Below are 20,013 nucleotides of genomic sequence, written 5' to 3' on the forward strand. Positions count from 1 at the left end.
TATACAAGCACTGGGTACAGTCAGAAGCGTGGGAAGGTGAGAGAATTCACCAGAGCCAGAGTAGGGACCAGAGCAGGCAGAAGGACCGAAGTACACTGCTGAGGGGAGCAGCGGGCATGGCAGGAGAGGTCTGTGTGCCATGTGGGACCCTCCTCCGGTGGCTGGGGAGCAGCTGGGGATCGAACCAGGGCCGCAGAGGCTGCGGGCAGCTTCCCAACCCAGCGCTCAACTGCTGCGCCACTGGGGAGGCCCTGTTGGGTTTTAGTTTTGATGAATGTACCATGGTTATGTAAGATGATAACCTTGAAGGAAACAGAAAGGGGGTGTTCTGTACTTTGCAATTTTTTCTAAATCTAAAATTTTTATAAGATTAGATGTTTATTATGAAAAAAGCAGGGGATTCTAATGACTATCCAGTTTGGACAATTGCTTGAGTAGGAAATAGAGCTGAAAATATAAGTGGATCCTTCAGTTGATGATAATTTTAGGATCTATTTAACATAGTGCCTAGAACAAGAAATCTTGTTTAAATCTGAGTCCATGGGTATTTTGTGAGACCAAATGGCATTATGAAAAAGAAGAGCAAGGTAAATCATACAGAGAAAAAGTAGGGTGGTGGTAGCCAGGGGCTGGAAGAGAAGGGTGTAGGGAATTACTGTTTTGTGAGCATAAGTTTTGTGAGCATAAGTTTGCAAGAAGAAATAGTTTTAGAGCTGGATATTGGTTATGTTTCCATAAAAATATAAATATATTTAATACCAATAAGCTGAACATTTAAAAATGGTTAAGATAGTAAATTGTAGGTTATATATAAACTAAAAAAATGGAAGAAAGAGGACTGAAATAGAGTGTTGGTAGCATACATATTTATGGTATGGGAGTCAGAAACAAAGTTTGCAGAGTTTAATGAAAAGGGAAGGATAAATCAGGAAGCCAAGAGCAAAGGTGGATTTTAGATGTAAGATTTGAGTAGATCCACTATTTGAGTAGATCCAATATTGATGGAGTAGGCTGAGGCTCAAGAAGAGGTATCTGATAAGATAGCTGTGAAGATATCATTGATTCTCTTAAAAGATCAGAGACAAAATATTGATGGCAACTGAAGAAGCCCAACACACATACACACACACACACACGACTGAATATAGAAATTGGGGTGATAGGTAGAAAATAGATGTTTTGGTTTATGAGAGCTAACTTCTTCAAATCATTGGAAATCTATCTCAGTAGAGATTAGTACATAGTACAGAGAACATAGGTTGGATTAATTAACAAAAATTCTAGGAAGACAACTCTCATATTAATTTAGGAGGAATTTTCTCCCAACTACAACATTGAAAATAACTGCCTTGTAGTGAGCTTTCCAGGTCTAAACATGTTTGCGGGGTGGGTAACACAGGGAGTTGTGTAGAAATGATCTCTAGGTAGAAAGGGGCCAAATGATCACCACGAATGGGTTCTCTGTGTCTCAGTGAACCCAGAATGATGTCACTGCACTTTGGGGATGTTTTAGAGCTTGGAAGATGGAGTTTTAAACTAAGAAAATGTCACCAGACTTCTCTGGGCAGAGAATAAGAGAGAGGACACTTGTGACCTCAAGAACCAATGGTGAAGAATTTGGAAAAAGAAAATTACTTTAGTTCACTGGTCCTGTCTCTACACACAATTGTTTTTAGTGACCATATGTGAATTCTCATCATCTCATCTTGATCATTAGCACTCATCCTGTGGCTCAAGCTAATATTTTTCCCTAAAGACTCCCAACTCTCTGTATTTTACCATCTATTAGAAGAGTAATCGACTAGACTCCAACTATGAAAGGAAAAAGCTCTGACATAAATGTAATTAATAAGTAATATTGATAAAAATTTCAAGTGTTAGTTCAGGAAACACATTTCTACCATTGCCATCCTATGGTAGAACATTTCTGTGAGAAATTTCTCTAATTTTAGATTATCTAGGTTTTAGATAGATAATTGTCTTGTAATGGAGGTCAAGAAAGGTGACTGCCAATGTGATTAAATGCAAGAGGAAAAACTACACACAAGAATAACAAGCTACATATCCCATTTGCCTTTGCTGAAGTGTAACAAAAGAAATATACCCATTCTTTTTTAATGATTTCTGCCCAATGGCATTCACCACTTTTAAATACTAATTGAATAGTTTGCTACTTTTTTTAAATACTAATTGAATAGTCAGCTGCTTTATTGGGAATCTTTCAGGATGTGGTGAACAGATACTGCAAAGCTTCATCTGGAAATATGTGGTGTGACTATTTCTTAATGAGTCTTATTTTCATAGGTCACACAAGAAAATCAGTGGAATTGCTTCATAGTCTCACTATACACATCAAGAAAACCCTTGTTTCTTCATACTTATTTTTATAATTTCTTACTCCAACTGGACAGCCTTATTCATTGTTTCTCAAACACACCAACTTCATTTCTATGTCATTGCCTTTGATCCGGTTTAGTTCCCAACTTCTGTGAAATTTTCCCTATGATTTCTACAACTTAACATTGCCTCTTTTTGAATTTAATGAAATTTATTTTCTCTATAATATACAATCTGATATTATTTATTTATATTTCTGGCCTCTACAAATTATTTCATTGATAATAAGATAATAGGGGAATGTTAAATTGGATTGGCTTATCTTAACTCATTCTAAGGGCTTAAATTTTCTAGGATTTTTTCAGGTTGGGTAAGCATCAACTCTGAAACCCTGTGTTCTTTTCTTATTAATGTTTGATGGCTGTCTTCTCATGGGTCAGAAGCTCTGCTATAACTGGATCCAGTGACCAGCTCTGCTATTTCTCCTCACTTTGCAACCAAATAATCTTTGCTGATAACAAACTGTTCTTTTCCTTTGCTTTCTTTTGGCACCTTTCTTTGAACTGGTATGGAAATTCAGTGTGTCCAGGAGTTTTCATTTAAAGTATTACAATGTCTGACTGTCTGGAGTGTTCTTCTCATAAAAGAATGGAAATCCAAAAGTCAAGTTTTGACAACTGATGATTTCTAAGAAACTTGCTCTAGGTTATTGTGGGGCTCCCATTCAATTTAGTCATCCTTGTCACAGAAAAAAACGAGGTTAATTTGCTGGCAAAGGCATTATTGTGGTGTTGACAGTTTTCAGATATATGAGTTAGTTTATGTATGACAGGTTGTTAAATTACTTCCCTCTCTGGGCTTTAAAAATATAAGATCATGGAATACTTTTATGAGTTAAAAAAAGTGTTATCCATCATTCTAGACCTTTCTTAAACACTGAGATACTGTTTCTACCATTTGGAATATGATATTATGTTGGTGGAAAAAAGAGTTTATAATTTCCTGATTTTTAATGGACATAAACTATTTTGAAGACTCTTATTTTTTCTCTGCTTCTCCCCCTGTCTCTGATAATTAAGAAGCCCATTTTTCAGTTTTATAAAGTAGGCGGTTCTCTAGGTGATGTGATTTAAGGGACTTTAGAAAAATTCCTCCCCGTCCTGGAATGGGGTTCTCAATGATCTGCCTTAATACCCCAGCTCCTCACTGTTGGGACACAAACCTTTGTGTTCCTCTTAATTGACTAGCAGTGACTTCCTTTGTCTCTTGCTCAGCTCTCCACCCATAGCAGGTTGCCCTTATTTTTGGACTTGATACATAACCATGCCCCAGGGCATTGGTTTTGCCTCCCATTCAGCAGGGGACCAGAAGTTGAAAGAGTTAGTACCCAGTGGGGGAGATTTTGTCCATGTGAAATAGGTGATGAAATTAATTGGAGCAGAGAAATACACTGTCATCCAAGTTCAAAGTGTCATTCCTTCTTGTCCCCTTTATATAGTGCATGTCTAAGTGAGCAACTTTCTGTGTTTCTTTGAGGCTCACTTTGGAACAGTATTCATCAGGAGGCGCACCCACATTGCATTGCTTTCCTTCTTTGCTTCAGCTCCCTTTTTACCATTGGCATGGTCCAGAGTTTATACCCCCCCCCCCAATAAAGTGAAAACCTTTTAATCTGCATTATAGGAACTGCTTTCTGGAAGACTTAAGTGGAATCCCATGATTCCAGATCATTTCTTTTGAGTTAAGCAGCTCTCTCTTTGCAGGTCTGCTTTGAAAGCAAGTACATTTAGAAAGGAAAGTATATTAAACAAATATGCTCTAGGAGGATTCTAGTTTGTAGAACAGCAAAAAGACAACAAGATAGAAAACGCGTTAACAAAACAGATGAGAATACCAAAGTCAAATCACCTATTCATAATTTTTATCTCATTCAACCATAAGCTTAATGTTAAAAATCGTTTTTACTCCCTAATATTTTTTTCAGCTCCATACTAGATGTGTCCTTGTTTTGGACTTGGAAAATGCTGTGTGTAGAATGCTTGTTTATTCAATATTCTGCTTTTTTTCTTGACAGTGAATATACAATGGAAAAATTACCATATCCTTATAGTTTTGACTTCTTATGTTGATTTAAACTTTAAAAGCTTTAACTTGAGTTTTCATAAATTAGAGCTATAATCCACTAGGTTGTTAGACAGTATCATCTAAGACTGACTTTATTTGTAGCGCTGAATCATTTAGCCAACCAACTGAATAGGTAATATTGTCTGACATTAACAATATGCTGAGTCACTGGTAGCATTGGACTAAGAATACAAAGAACCATACATGTAGAAGATGCCACATTTCTTTTAATTAATCGAGGCATCATTTCAAATCTCTAAAATATACTGGAAAGAAGCAGTGTGTGGAAAGACCACATACAATTCTGCCTCACTAACTACATGTGTATAAGTACACTATAGAAATGTAATATGTATATGTTTGTGTATTTATCCTTTGTAGTCTCTTCATAAATATATATTTATATAAAGGGAAATTGCGACATGAATGTAAAAATTTGTCAATATCCATTTATGTGAATGAGAATCTATGTTTTTACCTGAGTAATTAGAATTCTTTTAATTTTTCTCCAGACTCTTCCAGTACCTGTACCAGGCATTGGCAGGCTAATCATTCATAATTTCTTTTTCTCCCTTATTTAAGCAAACAGTTAAATCTTTACCATGTAAGTTATATAAAATGGACCTCAGTTTATCAATGGGAACTCTGAAGCTCGATGTTTGAGTAACTTAATCATAATCACACAGCTAGTAATGTGAGGATAGGTCCATGATTCAAATCCAGCTTGATAGACATCAATCCTACCCTTTTCTCATTAATTCATATTGCTTCCCTGGGCCTCCCTGGTGGCGCAGGGATTAAAGACAATGCTATCAAACTATCACCAGTCACTGCAGCACAAGTTCGATCCCTGGCCAGGGAGCTGACCCTCATGGTACAGCAGACCTCTGCTATCTCACCGCTGCTCTCTTCAGCTGTGTATTTCAATAAATCTACATGTTCTACTCCCCACTCTCTCTCTGCCCCTGAAACTCTGGCTTACACCCGAGTTCTTGTATGCATAAATAAATAAATTTAAAAAACTCAAAAAAATTCATATTGCTTCCCTTTGATATAAACGAAATTTCAAGGATTTGATTATGAAATATTCTTCCAATCTCTGCTTATATTCACAGGTTGATAAGTTTTCCTTTGATTTGCAATTGGATTTGCAGATGAGATATGGAGTTTGGTTCAAATCCTAGAATAAGAGTGATATCGTAAGAATTCATTGAGATTCATAGACAAATGTAGATGTTAGGATATGTAATGTATTCTAAATCATCAGAATATAAATGAATGGACATATTGTGATAATGTATTTTTAAAATATATAATGATTTTGGCTCCAAAAAAATGGAAAACTTGGCTCAGAGATGAGGCAAATACAACGCACATGACTATTTAGCTTGGTCACATTTGATCTTTTTAAATAGTTGACCCAGCTGGTGTATGACTTACCTCAGTGTTACTAGTAACTTTGAGACATCGGGTTATGCTCCTTGTCAGACCGCGCCTCCTTGAATGCCTGTATTGTTCCCAATGACTTCATCCCTTTGCTGTCTGACAGGAATACAACTTTTGATACATTCTGTAATTTTTAATTTGAGAATGTCAAAGTTCATAAAAGTAAATGGAGCTTTGACTCACTGAACTAGAATTGGGTTCTTTTCCTTTTTGTCTAATTTTATGAGTGGAGTTGATTTTAAAAAACAAGTCCCAGAAACAGGAACTCAATTTCTAGTCAATTAACAAATCCAACTAATCTAACATTCTTTAGTTTTGTTTCTCATATTTTAATACAACTAGAAATTCTGGATCTTTTGTCAAGTAGGAAGGTATGGATAATCAAAAGAAGATAAAACAAAAAAGATTGTGAAATATTTGATTGATAGGTGAAATCTAACACAATGATATTTCAAAGTATAAAATCATTTCTGTAGGTGAAAAACAAAAATGAAACAAAATAGAATAACAACAAAAAAGAACAAATAAGCCTACTTGTATACTGCTTCTTAGCAATATAAAAGATTTAGGAGCTTAATTTTATTAAGCAGAACAAAACTCCAGTATTTACCGGGGCAAACAGAAAGGATGATATGCTGTGAGACTGAATTGCCAGAAATAGGGTGTCAATGATTTGAGCATTGAGAACCCACTCTTTCTGTCTTTGTCAGCCCACGTGAAATAACACATGGTTGAGTAACTTAATCATAATCACACGATCTTGAATTTAGGGGAAGATGACAAATTTTATAAGGGTAAAATATGGTTGAAGGAACTATGCTTAGAAAAATATTTAGCTCTGAAGAAAAGAAATTCTTTCAGAAACACATGGTACCTAGCTTCAAGTATATGAGGATCTGTCATGGGAAAGAAAACTTTCGCTAGGTGACTGCAATGAGCAAAGTAAAATTACAGGAAGGCAGAAAAAAGTTGAACCTAAAGAAGCATTTGTAAAGCTTTAGAAATAGATGCTTAATAATTTTTTGGAATGAATGAATGGCTGTGATTGAAAGAATGGAAGGATGGATGGATGGGCTCACAGAAATGGAGTACATTAAAGGAGAGTGAAGACTCTACTGAAAATTTAAAGGGAGGTTGATAAACTTTTCCAGGAGATGTTTTTAAGGGACCCAAATGTTGGTTGGCCAGAGATTTTAATACATCTAAGATCATAGTAATTCTGACATAATTTGTGACTGATTTCAATGGAAATATTACCATGTTTCCACATGTAAATAGTATATTTTCTTTAACTTTCTCTAAAATACAACTTGTACTTTCTCTGATAAAGATGATTATTTATTTATTTATTTATTTGATGGTAAGGAACTTTAATACAATTAGTGAACAATACAGAAAAGACAAAGAATATAGTTTCCAAATCAAGCACCCAAAGTTACCCCATCCCCTTGTGGGTAAAAGTCTAGCCAAACAGGATTGGCCCAAAGCAAGCCCCAAAAGCCTGCCACGAGTCTGAAACACCTTCCAATAGGGACCCATAGAAAAGGGTCAGAAACAGACAAGTCTGGGAGAAAAAGAGCAAAATCAAAATCAAGATAAAAGCTGCCATTTTTATCCTTCCCACGGGTCTCTCACTCACATCTGTTTCAACCAGTACATGACCAAGAAGTAAGCACAGTTTCTTCACGTCTCTCTGCTCCATGTGCCTCCTCTAGGTCTCCATCCTGCTCCCTTCCTTCCTAAGTCTCCTCACCAGTTTCTTCTCCTTCCTGCTCAGCTCCACCCTCCTTTGGGTGGGGCAGGGAACCTGAAACCTCTCCTTTTCCTGGGGACCACCCTGTTACAGTTGTAATGGGGACACCCAGGATTGAAAGATGATTATTTATTTTTATTTATTATTTTTATTTAAAAGACTTATGTCTTTATCTTCCCTCTCAAATGTGAGCTCCTTGAAGTTAGTGATAATATCTGATATTGTTGAATCTTTTTTTTTTTTTGATATTGTTGAATCTTAATGTCTTGCACCAGTGTCAAATGCATGGTGCCGATTAAAGAATTGTTGAATTGTGAATAGAACAGCATCCTTTCTCTTGGAAACTGCCTTTAGTATTTAATAGGTAGCTTTGTGAGCATTTCTCTGATTTCCGAGTTGCTTCCTGCAGATCACAAATTCAAATGCCTGTCAAGTCCAGTAGTTAGATGAGTGCAGCTGGACTGATCGGGTCTGTGGCACTTACAGGGTCACCAGCTACTTAGTTCCAGTTAAGAAGATGTTTCAGACTGATGTTAACAGATCTCCTGTTTTTTCAATGGATACAGAAAAATCCAGGTTTAATGAGTACTGTCTCGATTGGAATTTTATTTTATTTTTAAAAAAGACTTATTTATTGATGCATACAAGAACTGGGGTACAGGCCAGAGGTGCGGGGGAGGGGAGAGAGGATTCACCAGAGACAGAGTGGGAAACAGAGCACGTAGACTGACCGAAATACACCGCTGAGGGGAGCTGTGGGCAAGTCAGGAGAAGTCTGCTGCGCCATGTGGGCAGCTCCTTGGCCAGCTGGGGATTGGACTCATGCTGCAGCGACTGCCGATAGCTTCATGGGTTGCGTCTTAACCCCTTGTGCCACTAAAGAGTCCCCTCAATTGGAATTTTAAAAACTTTGCAGACTAAGAAAATGCTTCCTCAAGCTTGATATGGTTCATGGCCACCAGACTGAGACCTAGAGATCATTAGATGAGTAGGAGGAGCACCACCGAGGAGTACCACACACTGTTTCCGCACCTGTGCACGGTTTCCCGATGATGGCTTGTCCCCAGAGGGCCTCCAGTGCCTTCTTTGCAAGCTGAGGCCAGTGTGTGGATGGAGATTTAGCACCAACCTGCCAGAATGTTTTGGCAGGGTTTTAATGAAATCAGGACTCCCTCTGTTAGGTAGAAATAAAAGAAAGATGTGTTAAATATAAGTGATAGTAAGAATCAAATGTGAGTAGACTAAAAACTGGATACTATGCATCAGCCATGTACCTTTTCTTTTATTACTTAATTTATTTTTTTCAATAACCCTAAGGACTTGTCATCATTCTCAATTGCAGATGTGGAATCTCTATGAGATTCAGATTTTTAAAAATTCCCACATTGCAACTGATTAATTCTAGAATTAAGACCTTTTGATTCTGCCTGTGAAGAAAGCCCATGTATGAGGATCTTAAAAATTAGTTAAACTGGTTTTATGAAATTAGAAAAATTGAAATTTTCCAGAAATTGATATTAGAATTTTTGCTTTTCATGGTTGTTTTGTTTGTTTGTTTATAGCTTTATTTATTCATTCTTTTAACATTTGTTGAATACCATTATGTCTGTGTTAGGTACTGTAAAAATGAGATTATAAAAATGAGTACTATACAGCTTCTATGCTTTAGAATTCCTAAATGATTGTTTACTTCAGACTTGTTCTAAGTGTGGAAGGAGAGGGGACAGGGATTGGAAGAAAAGAACTTCAGTTGCCAAATCAATTTTTTAATTGTAACTTTTTTCTTACTCCAACAAAAAAAACAGAAATAGAAAAAGTTAGAAAGTGGAAACAAGGGTAATTAAGGAAAAAAATCTTCTAATAAGCATCAGCAACTACTATGTACTTACCCACCTTTTTGATTACCATCTATATGGATGTTTTTTGCACTTACCACATGTATATGCAGATAACTACATACTAATCATACTGCATTACTGTTCTGTGGCCTGCTTCACTTGGGAATATTTTGAAATGTTCTATTAATGCTTGAAATCACTTTAATAACATTTTATCACATGAAAAGAGTTCCATATAGATAATCAATTCTCTGTTATTAGATAATTAGGTCATTTCTATTTGTTTTATAGCCCATGTCATGTAGAGATTTTTTTTTGTAGCTAATGTTTATGGATCCACTATTATTTCCTTTGGAAAAATCACTAGAAATATAATTAATTCTGGGTTTAAGCATTTATACATTTTTTAGTTTTTTGCTTATACCATACAGTGCTCAATTGTTCTCCAAAAAAGCAAGGACTAATTTACCCATTTCTAGTGGATTTGTGTTTCTATTTCTCTTCACTGCTTCTAAGGCAGTTACCACCTCTTTTAAAAAAAAAAATCATTTCCAATTGATAGAAGAAAGACTTCCTGAAAACTCTTTTGACCTTTGAATTTGCTGGATATTATTGTTTCACGGCACAGTACTATTACTTTATGTCAGCTGATTTTCTGATTACCTGTCTTAGTAGCTTTAGAGCAATTGAGGGTCAAGCATGTCTTACCCACTTAGGTATTTCTGGATGCTCATGAATGTGTGTTGAACTCCATGGAAGTGGAGCACATACCTAGTTTAGAAATATTGTTAAATGTAGAAGTGTCAACACAACCAGTGGACAAGTTATTTTATTCTGCTAGTTACATAATAATAAGTAATTGTCATTGAGTGTTAATTATATGCCAGCATTGTGTTAAGTGCTTTGCATACTTACCTGATTGAATTCTTACAACAATGCTTTGAAGAAGTGATTATAGGTATTTCCACTTTGCCAATGAGGAAACAAAGAGGTTAGGAAACTTGCCCAAGGTAAGTTGGCAACTTGCCCAAGGTTAGGTGGCAAAAACACTGATGAACACAAGACCGGCTCCTTTCCAAGTTTTCTTACCATGCCCTGTGTGTCTTCCCCTCTCCTCTCAAACTTTTTATTATACACATTGACAAATATAAATAAAAGTAGAGAGAACAGAATAATGAACCTTGGAACACCTACCATCCAGCTTCAACAGTCACCAAGGTGTGGCCAATCCTGTTTCATCCTTACCTTTTCCTCACTACCTTGCGTCTCTCTTCCCTTGATGGATTATCTTAAAGCAAATCTCAGATATAGTAATTCATTACTAAATATTTAAATATATCTCTAAGAGTAATGAACTCTGTATTTTTTTTAAATCTAGATTACAATATCATCCTCACACTTTAAAATCTCTGTAAAAGTAATACTCTCTGTAATACTATATAATGCCCTGTCAGTGTCAAATTTCTCTGATCATCTCAGAGTTGATTTGTTTGAATCAGGATTCATGCAGACACTATGCATTCTAAAGTGTTCCAACCACAAAACATGTTCCTCTCTCCCCCATACCTCTCCATAAAGTCCATTCTTCTCAGAAACAGAGATACATAGCTGGAGCAACCTGAGATTGTTTAAAAACAATTGACATTTATTTAATATTTGGGTTGACCTTTCCCCAGAAGGAAACACATTCAATAATTAACACTTGAGAAACATTGGGTATGTATGGAAGGAAGAAAGTATTTTGTCACGTGGCTTGTTATCCATTCTCCTTGGAAATCCATTAGTGTACTCATCCTGTAGCTGAGAACTCTCTATCACCTTCTATGTGAGTAAGCCTCCCTCACAAGCTCTGTATGACCAAGTCTCCTTGTCCATGGCAGGATAAGGAGCACCCCCTACTCTCAACAGTTCCTGCCATCTGCCGCATACAGGCAAAACATTCTTTTGTGCATAGGACTTCAATGGAAAATAACTAATACAATTAGTGAGAGATAAAAAGAAGGGAAAGAATAGATAAATAGTTTCTATAAACAACACCCAAATTTACCTCTCCCCTCATGGGTAAATGCCCAGCCAAACAAATGGTCCTGCCCAAGGTAGGACCGCTGAGGCCCAAAAGTTTGCCACATGTCTAGTCACCTCCTGGTGGGGACACATAACAAAGGGACAGAAATGCCCAGACAAGTCTGGAAGGAAAAGAGCAAAATCAAAATCAATGTAAAGGCTGCTGGGGCCTCCCTGGTGGCGCAGGCAGTTGAATGCCGCGCTGTGAAGCTGTCTGCATCCTCTGCAGTGCGGGTTCGATCCTGGCCGGCTGCGGAGATCTCCACAGGGCAGGCCAGTCCTCTCATGTCTCTCCCACTGCTCCCCTCAGCAGTGTATTTCAGTCCTTCTGCCTGTTCTGTTCCCCACTCTGTCTCTGGTGAATCTTCTCACCTTCCCAAGCATCAGGCCTACACCCTGGTTCTTGTATAAATAAAATAAAATCTAAAAAAAAAAAAAGATAAAGGCTGCCATTGTCAACCACCCCATGGGTCTCTAACCCTCATCTATTTCAAGTGTCTCCTTCCATGTCTTCCCTCAGGTCCCTGGTGCCAGTCGAAGGCTGAGCAAGTGCAGCCTCTTCACATCTCTCTGCTCCATGTGACCCTGCAGGTCTCCTTCTTGCTTGCCCTCTGAGTCCCAGTCTTCTCTCCTCTTCTCCTCCCTGCTCAGCAACACCCTTCTGTGAGAGCAGCAGGGAAGCTGGAACCTCCCCTTTCTTTGGGGACCACCCTGTTTATCCTCACTTAGGATGTGTTTAGTTAGATGTAAGTGATACTGATGAAAATTCTGTTTTTGGTACTGAGCTTAAAAAATGAGATATGCTGGCCTGCGTTCCCCTCCTTTGTTGTGGGAAAGTGACTCGGAAATGGAAGTTATGGGCTTGTGATTTTCATAAGTGGATCATGACTGATAGAATATTACACTCTGAGCAAAATTTTAAGTTTTCCTTTGTTTTGGTTATTTTTGAACTTGAAGGTCTAGTGATCCTCCACTGTGTGGTGGCGGATGGAAATTCTACCAGAAGTCCTGAAAGTGATGGCCTGCTCTGTGGAGACTCTGGAGAAAACTGTGCAGGTAATGTTTAGTAAGTGATGCATTTGTACTTTACCAGTTTCATGTTCTGTCTCCGGAAGTTGATCTCCCTAAGTTTTAATATTTTTGAAAATGCAGTAATCACAAAGCAAGGTGTATCAGACACTGTGCTAAGTAACCATTAACTTATTGTTAACTATGAACTGGATAATATTTTTTACTTTATTTCAAGGTGAAGCCTAGAAAGATTAAGTAAATTGCCAAAGATCACATATCTAGCAAATAGCAAATTGGGATTCATGCTCACACCTTTCTGATTCTAGTGTTTCCATTCCTAATCACCATACTATTTGGGGTGTTCAAGATGTGTGTGTTGGACTCTTGCATGTGATATCTTAGACTAGATTCACAGAAAGTTGGCAAATTCTATTCAATTTAAAAGGGAAGAAGGTAATGATGTTTAACGTATTTTATTTTGGAGATACTTAGATTAGTATCCTCAGACTGATTAGTCTCAGGCAGAGGTTAGCTATAGCAAAGGGTCAGATAACAAGTATTTAGACTTAGTGGCCCTTGAAACCTTTGTTGCAACTACTCACCACAGTTGCTGGATTGTCAAAGCAGCTATAGACAAATGCAAAAGAATGGCCTTGTAAATGGGTGTCTGGGGCCCAAATTTCTAATGTGTGTATGGGGGGGGTGTCCTTCCACTCCACCAAACAATTCTCCAGACACTAGCTAGGTATACCACAATTTAGCTGAAGGCTGAGAGAACCCAGAGATAGCATCAGATTCCACTTCTGCTATTCGTGAAGTAAGTTCAGTGTTCATTTTCATAACTCTCTCTGACCACTCACTGATTCAGGCACCAATTGCAAGCTTCTGACTGGCTGTAAATCAGAGGGTCCTATAACACCTCCTCAGGTTCTATTCTCTTGAGTGGCTCGACTCAGAGGAACATTTTACTTACTAGATTATTAGTTTATTACTGTTCTAGATGGAACAGTTGCACAGGGCAAAGTATGGGAAAAGGGCAGGGGCCGCCATGTGCTCCTGTACACCACTCTCCCTGACTCTCCACATGTTCACCAACACAGAAGTTCTTGTTAGTGGGCAGAATGGGGAGCACCCCAGGACCCCAAAACTGCACATTCTAAATGGTTTCTGCCATCTGCTGCAATACAAACAAAACATAACCTTAGTGCTTAATATCTTCAATAGAAAAGAATTTTAGTACAATTAGTGTGCAATAAAGAGAAGAGAGAGAATAGAGTTAAAATAGCTTCCAATTAAAAACCCAAAGTTACCCATCTCTTCATGAGTAAATGCCCAGCCAAACAGGGTTGGCCCAAATTGGGGCTGCTGATGCCTGAAAGCTTGCCACAGTCTAAAGCATCTTCTGGTGAGAACCCATAGGAAAGGAATGGAAGGAGCCAGGCAAGTCTGGAAGGAAAAGAGTAAAATTAAGGAACAAGTTAAGATAAAGTCTGCCATTATCAGCCTTCCCATGGTCTCTCACCCAAGTCAATGTCTCTTCCATGTACCTCAAGTTCCTGGTATAAGTCCAAGGCTGGGAAGCAAGTGTGGCTTCTTTACATATCTCTCTGCTCCATGTGCTTCCTCCTGGTCTTCTTCCAAAGTCCTTTTTAGCTTCCATTTACTGCTCAGCTCCACCCTTCCTTAGGTATTGCAGGGAACCTGGACCCTCCCCTTTCTGTGGATATTACACTGTTACACTTTCTGAACCCTATCCTTTTTGGTTTTCATGGAGGTTTGAAAAAGTCACAATTGATTAAATCATTGACTTGGCAACTGTCAACCTCCAGGCCCTCTCTCCTCCCAGGAGGTCTGGGAGTGGAACTAAAATTCCATACTTTCAGTCACAGGGTTGGTTCCCCTGGCAACCAACCCCCATCCTAAGGCATATCCAAAAGCCACTTCATTAACATAACAGAAGACATCTTTGCCATACTTATCTCTTGGGAAATTGCAAGGGTTTCAGGAGCTCTCTACCACAAATGAGGACAAAGACGGAATATATATATGTATTTCCATTATAAGTCACAATATCCTGCTTTAGATGTGTTTCAGTAAAACTAGAGGTCCTCCCCTGGTGGTGCAGGCGGTTGAGTGCAGTGCTGTGAAGCTGTCCAGAGCCTCTGCAGCGCCCCTTTCGATCCCAGCTGGCTGCGGGTGAGAATACCACATGGGGCAGCAGACCTCTCCTGTCTCGCCCACTGCTCCCCTCAGCAGTGTATCCTGTTCTGCTCCCGCTCTGTCTCTAGTGAACACTCTCACCCTGCCCTGCATCTGGACTGTACCCCGTTCTTGTATAAATAAATAAATAAATCTTAAAAAAAAAAATATATATATATATGTCTTTAAAAAAAATAAATAAAACTAGAGAAAAACACTGGGCCAAATTTAAGCCTTTGGCTATTGTTTGCTGATACCTGGCCTAAGGTTTGATTTGTTTTTTATAGATTGTATGGTCTGCTCTTCTAAGGGGATTGTTTCTGACTTTAAAACAAACCACATGCCTGGGGCCTCCTGGTAGCGCAGGTGGTTGAGCACAGCACTGTGAAGCTGTCCTCAGCCTCTGCAGTGCGGGTTCGATCTCCACCGGCCCTTGAGAATCCCACATGGCGAGCAGACCTCTCCTGTCTGCCCCGCTGCTCCCCTCAGCAGTGTATTTCGTCAGTCTGCCTGTTGTCTCTGGTGAATCCTCTCACCCTCCCGCGCATCTGGCCTGTACCCTGGTTCTTGTATAAAAATAAATAAATCTTTAAAAAAAACAAAAACAAAAAAACAACAAACCACATGCCAGTTCACAAATAAAGTGGAGTAACAAAAAGCCCTTGCCCTCCCTGCCTCCCCCCTCCCCACTAATCCCTGGAGACTTCTTTAAACTTGGGTTGTGTGACTTGGTATTAAATGCTTCTTTCCTAGCACCCCGGAGATATAACTGAGCCAAGAACATGCCAAGCAAATGGTCTTGAAGTGAATCATTGGTTCCAATCCAATCTTTCTCTTTCTTCCCTCACATGAGCGGGTGGTCTGAAAGGTCCCTGAAGGCTGTGGTATTCATTGGTGTCTTAGGTCATTCTTGCCTGGATCTTGTCATCCTTGTTGGGGAAAGAACACTCCAATTTCTTGTGTTTCTTTTTTTTTTTTTCAGTCTGCTTTCAAATATCTTAAATAATGGCACTTTTCACATTTCCTTTGGGAGTTTATTATATAAACCAATGATTACAGTATTAAAAAATCTCATCACTATGTAAATGTATTTTCTAATATTTTGTAGTAAAAAAATCTAACATGAGATCTATCCTTTTAACAGAAATTGTCAGTGAACAGTACAGTATTGTTTAGTATAGGTGTGATGTACATCAGATCTCCATCTTGCTCAAATGAAACAACTCATTTCCCCTCTACTCAGCCCCTGGCAACCATCATTATACACTCTGCTATTTAGATACCTGGATATGGCTATTTAGATACTTCAAATAAGTAGAATCGTGTCATAGTTGTCCTTCTACAACTTGTGTTGTAGAAGATTAATTTGCTTAGTATAATGTCCTCTACATTTGCCTATGTTATTGCATATCACCTTTTTTTTTTAAGACTGAATAATAGTCTATTGTTTGTATATACGACTTTTAGTTATTCATTATTCTCTCTGATAGATATTTACGTTGTTTCCATCTCTTGGCTATTATGGATAATGCAGCAGTGAACATGTAACTATCTCTTGAGATCTTGCTTTCAATTCTTTTGGATAAATACCTGAAAATGGATTTGTTGGATCATAATCATAGTTCTATTTTTAATGTTTTTGAAGAGTCTCCATAGTATTTTCTGTAGCAATTGTAACACGTGGGTAACTCTCTGGCTGGGGATCGAACTCGTGCTGCAGTGACTGTGGATAACTTCATAGGTTGCATCTTAACTCCTTGTGCCATCAGGAGGCCCTGATGATTAGTGATTTTATGTATCTTTCCATGCTGAAGGATGCCAGGTCCCAGCAGTACTCTAAGACAAGTAAGACAGAAACTTGTTCTTTGGTCAGCCTCCCAAATTGGGGTCTTAAACATGTGATCCTTCCCTTTCCTTCTCTAGGGAGGTACTGGGAACTGGTGTTTGCCTGTTCTATTTTTTTCCTAAATTGGGAAGGAGGGGTAGGGGATCAAACCCGAAACCAGAGACTGATTTTGCGGGTCCCAATGTGGCTAGGTTGTGCCAGGCCTGTCAGCATCCAAGACAGAAGTCAGTCTTTGGTGCATCCCTGGGAAATTCGGAACTTTGTGCAGGCAGCCCACTCTTCCCCTCCCCAGTGAGAAGCTGGGAACTGGGGAGCTTCTTAATTACGTGGTGCTATGCTGGGAACAGGGTGTCTTGAATTTCCTTGCTAGCTTCAATGTGGCTGGTTTCATGTCACTCAAGGCATGAAAACCTCTCAATTAGTTTCTGAATTTCTCACAAAAGAATATTTTCATGTTTTGTTGTTGAATCAGTGTGTTTAGGGAGTGGGAGCGGAATAGATTCCAGGCCTTCCTATTTCATCATTTTGCTGATGCTACTTTCCTGTTTCCTTTTTTTTTTTTTTTCATGCTACATAGATGCTGCTTTTGTATTTCTCTCCAATTTCCTTTGACCAGAGGAGACAGGGGAGAGAGAGAAAGAAAGAGAGAGAGGGAGAGAGAGAGAAAGAGAAGGGAGATGTCTGAACAGAATACTTCCCACCTCCCTATTCCAAAGTTATTTTATCTCAGTCATTTTTCTGTTTCCAGCACCAGAGCCTCCTTCTTCAAAGACTGCACCCACTGGTGAGGACCTTCCCATTGTCAAGTCTCCCTTAGTAATTCTCAGTACTGTGTTGCTTCTCACCCTGCTCAAGTGTGCCATAGACCTGGTCAACCATTTTGTCACAGTGTATTGTCCAGAGAGTGGAGACATTCCAAAATATGATGTATATCTTTAATTTCATCTGAACACTCATTTTCACACAATTAACATTTTTAAGGATTTTACATTCATCTCTACTTCTACTCTGGAGACTTACTGAGGAATTAATGTTATTTTTGTTCATATTGTCTAATCCTTTTGATTTCTGTTCAAGGACTTTGACTCAGTCCTCAGTCCTTTTTTTCTTGGACATAGTCTGAAAACACAGCTCAATAACGCTCTTTGTGCATTTTGTGTGTATGTGCTTCTGTAAAGCATCAATTTCGTTAACCCATTAGCACTTTTATTTCTCACTAGCACTTTTATTTCTGCCATTTCTTACTCTTATTTAGGAATACAGGTATGCGAATTTAGATCTGATTAATACTAAAGCTATTTGTATAACTAAAAACAACTGTAATAATGATTTGGTGAAGACTCTGAGTTTATTTAATGCCACAATGACAATTTTATGTCAGAAAAATTATTTTGAATTTTCTTGTATGGGATATAAAATTTGATTTTGCAAATGATCTTGAAAATACAATCATACATATTGTTATTTGAGAAATATTGCTTGGAGATGGAGAGAAAACAGACTTGCAACATAGTCATATTTTGGACAACACTGAGGAATTAAATGAGAAGCTGAAACATAGAGAAAATATACTTATTTCTTTGACTAACAATTATTTTCAAACATAGTGGATTGTTAAGAGGAAAAAACAAAAGGACAAGTCCAATGATGGTGAAAATCAACTGATTTGATTTTGAAAATGCTAATCAAGATTTGGGCTTCCAAATTTTTGTGGTATTTAGAGTAGCACTGTTATGACTGCCCTGTTGCCATTATTCCTTCACATTCACAGGCTGACATAACAGCATTGCCTTAAAATTCCAGCTAAAAGTAAGAGGTAGACTGTGCTAAACATTTTCCAGCTTAATTTTTCAGGATGTAAGCTAGATAGGTCAATGATGACTTGGGGCTTAGATCAGGGCAGTGAAGAGAGTAGGGTGACTCTGCAAATATTTTCAGTACAATGTGTAGAACTTCACAAATTGGGTATAGAATAAAAAAAGGAGTCAAGTGGACACCAAGATTTTTGCCCTGAATAACAGAAACAATGTAGATATCACTTGCTGAGATAAGGGAAGACTGAGAGGGGAATTAGGGGTCATTTGGAAGTGCTAAGTTGAAATGTTCTCCAATTGGAGATGTTAGTGGGACAGTTGGTTCGGAGAGAAGAGATTTGAGATGGAAATATAAATTTGGGGATGTTATGATGAGTGTGTTTAAGACCAGGAAACACACAGGAATGAAGTATAAAGAGGAGAAGAGTTGAAGGTTTGAAGAGATTAAAAAAACAGCAAGGAAGAATGAGCAAGAGAGACATGATACACAAAAGAATTTCATAACTTGAACTCTTGAAAAAAACAAAAGGAAATGAAAAACTGTTGAAAAAAACAAAAGGCGGGCCTCCCTTGTGGCACAGTGGGTTGTGCGCAGCACTGTGAAGCTGTCTACAGCCTCTGCAGCACTGGTTTGCTTTCCAGCCAGCCAGGGAGCTTCCCACATGGCGTGGCAGACCTCTCCTGTCTCACCTGATACTCCCCTCAGCAGTGTTTTCAGTCAGTCTGTCTGTTCTCCCTGCTCTGTCTCTGGTGAATTCTCTCCCCCTCCCCTGCCTCTGGCCTGTACCCTAGTTCTTGTATAAATAAATAAATCTTTAAAAAAAAAGAAAAAGAAAAAAGGAAATTTGTTTTCTTTCTGTCCATTACTTATTGTTTCACCCCAGCCATGAAAAATTTTAAATACGTGCAAACACAGTCACACTTCAACACTGGACTCCTCTTTCTTTAAAGGAATAGAATGAAAAAGAGCAGCTCACTACTGTAAGCGAAAAAATAGTTGACACCAGCCCTCCTAGTTGAAGGACACACTGATTTAGTCTGATTAGCCTCTTGTATCAGCATATTCTAAAAGCATAGAAGGTTAACAACTCCATCTGTGAGATCTAGTTTTCTTTTCCTAGAGTAACCAACCTTTTTACATTTCCATAGGAAATAGCATTTATATGAGACAAATGGGAATCTTCAACTGTAATAAAATTTCAAATTCTGCACTTCTTCAAGGGCATTGTGAATTTGAATTCCTTTGTTTCAAGGAGAGAGTTGGCAAGATAAAAAAGGAAAATTAAACTGAAAAATATAAAACTTTTCCTCACCTCTTGGCTCAAGAAAGTTGTAAAATAAGGAAACCCCTAGTGGGAAGGTGCCTGGGAGTCAAGGATTAGAATATTAAAGTCTTAGGTTTTACTTCGTGGACTAGGAAGAAACTTTTCTCCAAACTCTTCTGTAACCACTTAAACTCTTTTGTGTAATAGTTCTCATATGTGTGTGTGTGTGTGTGTGTGTGTGTATTTTTAGGTCAAATATCTATGTGAGAAAATGAATTATAAGCGTTTTCTTTATTCTCTCCTTGTTAACTTGTGG

At 38.2% G+C, this 20,013-nt stretch overlaps 1 protein-coding gene across 1 annotated transcript in view; it reads left to right on the top strand.

Annotated features, from left to right (window-relative positions):
- BTC (betacellulin) overlaps nt 1-20,013 on the top strand; it is a gene marked incomplete at both ends in the record, with an annotated part of 45,392 nt that overhangs the window by 11,548 nt on the left and 13,831 nt on the right. The window contains one exon of the mRNA XM_084232980.1: nt 12,520-12,618. Within this exon, the coding sequence (XP_084089106.1) occupies nt 12,520-12,618 (99 nt within the window). The remainder of the gene's footprint in view (nt 1-12,519; nt 12,619-20,013) is intronic.

This window comes from Talpa europaea (assembly GCF_964194135.1).
Source record: "Talpa europaea genome assembly, chromosome: 5".
Lineage (NCBI taxonomy): Eukaryota > Metazoa > Chordata > Mammalia > Eulipotyphla > Talpidae > Talpa > Talpa europaea.